This window comes from Cyprinus carpio, unplaced genomic scaffold (assembly GCF_018340385.1).
Source record: "Cyprinus carpio isolate SPL01 unplaced genomic scaffold, ASM1834038v1 S000000170, whole genome shotgun sequence".
Taxonomy (NCBI): domain Eukaryota; kingdom Metazoa; phylum Chordata; class Actinopteri; order Cypriniformes; family Cyprinidae; genus Cyprinus; species Cyprinus carpio.
Window position 1 is genome coordinate 344,565 of NW_024872921.1, and position 3,805 is coordinate 348,369.

The following is a 3,805-nucleotide window of genomic DNA, read 5'->3' on the forward strand; positions in this document are numbered from 1 at the left end:
ATCTTATCCCAGGCACTATTGTAAAATACTTGTATAGTTATACAATTATATAACTATATAATTAGACAGATTGTGATATTATAAAAATTCCAGCTGTCGACTTCAAAAATAAATCAGACTACCTTTGGTGATATGAAAAATAGTTTAAAATTTCATTGATTTTATTTATTTTTTTATTTATTTATTCATCAAAACAAATTGAATTATTTTTTTTTTTTTTTGATTTCATTATTTGTGAAACTTTACTTGGTGTACTCATGAATTTGTTTATTCTTGAATTGGTAGGTATATTTTTTTTAATTTCTGCCTGACCAATTCCCAATGGGAAATGACAGCCCCAGATGATTCTGGAACATTATGCGTCTTTATTTATTTGATCATGAAACTTCATTTAACAATTTGGTTCATTTCACTTTTTTTTTTTCTTTTCTTGAGTTATTACATAATATATTCATTATGGTTCAAACATTAGATTTAATCATAAATAGCACTCCTACTGTGTAAAATCTTTTTAGCAGTTGGATTCAATCAATTATTTTATACATATTTTGTCCATTAATGTTCATTATGGAAATATTAAAAAATCAAGATTATTGTCCAATAATGTAAAACATTGCTACTAAATTAGTTAATGTTTTGAACGTGGAAATGTCTTTTCCTTTTCCATGTCTTTTTTTCCGTTTTCTTTTCTTTTTTTTTTTTTTTTTATTAACACGGAAAAATCATCTAATTGTGAAAAAAGGCGTTGAGTTCCTCGTATGCAGGCGCCCGATCGTGGTGCACGTGTACATCATGAAACGGTGGAAGGCTCTCTGAGTGAACGCTGCGAGTTCCTGGTGGGCCGTAAGCAAGGCCATGAGCAGCGGAGGAACGTGAGCCATGCAGATTGGTGTAATGCACGGAATATTGATAACCTCTTTCCGCATCTGGTGACAGTGACTCCTGTTGTCTTAAAGCAAAGTTACCATTTACACACACCGGAGGGCTGTGGTGACTCTCGTAATCTGGACTGTTGTATTCTGGGGACGTGCCTTCGGTGTACAGAGCCTCATAGGCCGAACAGAAAGAGTGATTTCGGAGGTTATGTGCACTGGATCCTGACTGACAGTGTGTGCTTGATAGACGGGAGCATTGGTATGGATATGCATGCATGGAGAACGACGGGTTAGGCACGTGATAGCGCGCTCCCTCTTGACATTGTTCCGTTAGAAAATTCCTTGAGTTAAGTTGGAGGCACCCAGCCACCAGATTGGTCGTGGGTTGGGAGAGGCCTTTGCACAGTGTCTGTACATACGAAACCACATCTGGTCTCTTCCCATTGCGCAGGATTTCTGACAGCGCCCAGATGTAGTTCTTCGCCAATCTTAGAGTTTCAATTTTGGAGAGTTTCTGAGTTTTTGAATAGCATGGTACAACCTTGCGTAGATTGTCCAATGCTGAATTTAGATCGTGCATGCGCGTGCGCTCTCTGGCGTTTGCTTTTTGGCGCCGAACTTTCGTGCGCTCTAACCTAGCCGGTGTCATTATGCGTTTTTTTGGCCCACGTTTTTTGGGCATGTCTTCGTCCCCATCATCTCCACAATCATCTTCATCAACATCCTCATCATCGTCCTCCTCCCCTGCAGTTTCCGACTGAGCCCGGCTGCTCCCGTCTTTCACATCGCCCTCGTCCAAGTCCTCGTCGCCTAGGCGACAGCGCTCCTGCTCCTCGTCTTTGATTTTGGAGTCCTCGCTCCCGCTGTCATCCACCCAACCCCCGAACTTCTGCATGTCCGGAAGCAGTGAGGGTTCGTTGAATAATCTAGTCAACATGGCAGCGGCACTGAAACACAGAAAAATGTTTTAATAATTAAAATCTGCCGTCCAAAGTGTGTACAGCACAAACGTAGTTTGAAATAATAATGACCTCAGCAAAATGTAAAGCTAATGTGCTCTGCCACAAGTGCAGTAAATAAGGATTGTTTTAAATGTAGTTTTTACTGTTACCCGATGAAACGAACTATTTTAAAAACGAAGGGTAAAATGTCATATGAGTAGGTTAATTCAAGATGTCATAATTTTCATAAAGAGAGAGTATCGACTAAGTGGGAGACGACTAATATAAAACAGTATTTTGATTCAGGAAGAGAGACAGACGTCGCCAGACGGTCTCACTCCCCAATTCCCAACTTTTCTAGTCATGTTTGGCCCCTCGCAGCAGATACTCTCACGCGGCTCCTGTCTTTGGGTCTCAGGGGGGCATTTTGAGCAGCGAGTACCCCATTCACCCTTTAATTTCTATCTTCATTCTGGCGGCATTCCAGCAAATGGGGGGGTGGGGGGGCGGGGGTGGGTGTGGAAAACGAAAAGAACATAAAAAGGAAAACGAAAGAAGAGCTGTAATGGTAAAGTCAATCTAATATTTAATTGTAATACGATCTTATTTATGACCACAATAGCCAATTCCCGGCTCCTCTTGATGAGGGCGAGATCCCTGAAATACAACCCATGAATAGGTTCGGAAACTACTCACGCTCTACCTCCTGTCCCCTCCTTTCCATTTCCCATCTTGTTATATAACCGTAGTTTAAATAAGGAAAACAACAAATTTAAGATAATTAGATAATTATACTGAAAGTATAAACATCATAATACCATTTTTATGCAATAAAAACTGTCACTCACAATTTAATTGAAAATAAATAAATCTGAAAAAGATTTTATTATGTATTAAACTATGTAAGCTTATTGTTATGTGATATTATTGGTAGTAATGCCTGCATACTGTTAAATAGGGACGTTAACAGTACTCACTGATACCAACCCTCCCCCCCTCCCCATTTAAAATGGTTTAAATGTTTTTTTCTCTCTTGCACAACATAATATATACGACACAACATATCCGCTAATCAGTCTCATAAATGTTTTATGAAATGTCTGAATACTCAGAATTAGCGTATAAACTATAGCCATTTTGATATAACATCTGTTCTAAACGAGTCGATTCAAATTTTTGTTCTCATATGTAGGCTAACATACGGATGCTTTAATTTTAACGCATGATAGGTAGGCTATAGAAAAAAAAATATCTATAAAAAAGAAAAGATAACAGCAATGATGATAAAAATCTTAAATAGAAAAACGCATAGTAATTAATTGAACCACCACCAGTTGACATATCTTCTTTTAAATAATTATTAGAATTTGTTATGAATATATATTTTATTATATATTCTGTCGCGTTAGAAAAACTCACCTAGTTTATGGTGCTCTACGGGTGAGGGCGCGTATGTCTACACCATCTTCACGCTAGTTACCTACTACACTAAGAAGACTAAGAAGAAGAAAAGCTCAATTGTCTGTGATCCGGTACGAGTTATCCTTTCTCCGGACTGTAGCGAGGCGGTGTGGCATTCCTATCAGGCAGCGTTACATACCTGCTCTGATGCCAGGCCATATGGTGGGCACGTCACTGGCAGGAGCCATCACATGAGAGCGGGTGATTGACACGCGCTCGCATTCGTAGAGATTGCCTTCCCAAGGGAAGAGGAGCCCGCCATCTGTCGCTGCTGCTGCACACGCACACGCACCTCACTAAAGTGTTCACGCTCGCATAGAAACTACACCCAAGTGCACACATATATTCACACATGGGGTGAGGGAATGTGGCGAATCGGAATCTTTGAAAACACTGTTTAATTGTTTAACACAACTTGTGTATTAATGAACAATTTCAAATGTGTGTACGTCGTGTGCGTGCATGTTGTTTGTCGTTGTTTTTTTTTTTTTTTTTTTTTTTATAGCAGCCTACTTATAATATTGTATG

General features: G+C 39.2%; 1 protein-coding gene across 2 annotated transcripts; it reads right to left on the reverse strand.

The window, feature by feature from the left end:
- Positions 1-345: 345 nt before the first annotated feature.
- On the reverse strand, positions 346-3,596 carry LOC109059771 (neurogenic differentiation factor 2). Of its 2 annotated transcripts, none has more exons than XM_042753880.1 (2): positions 3,417-3,596; positions 346-1,822 (listed from the first exon to the last, which is right to left on the reverse strand). In XM_042753880.1, the coding sequence occupies exons 1-2, from the start codon at positions 3,434-3,436 to the stop codon at positions 727-729; spliced, it is 1,116 nt and encodes a 371-aa protein (XP_042609814.1). In that variant the 5' UTR covers positions 3,437-3,596; the 3' UTR covers positions 346-726. The 2 variants fall into 2 exon arrangements, with proteins under 2 accessions (XP_042609814.1, XP_018932499.2); XM_019076954.2 differs by having other exon boundaries at positions 3,236-3,421.
- Between the last annotated feature and the right edge of the window lie 209 nt (positions 3,597-3,805).

What these genes read in the sequence shown, in the direction of transcription:
- LOC109059771 (XM_042753880.1), bottom strand. Translation starts at nt 3,436, where the DNA reads ATGGCCTGGCATCAGAGCAG. An exon ending in ATGGCCTGGCATCAGAGCAG is followed by an intron (nt 1,823 to 3,416) that starts GTATGTAACGCT and finishes TCTGTGTTTCAG; the next exon opens with TGCCGCTGCCATGTTGACTA.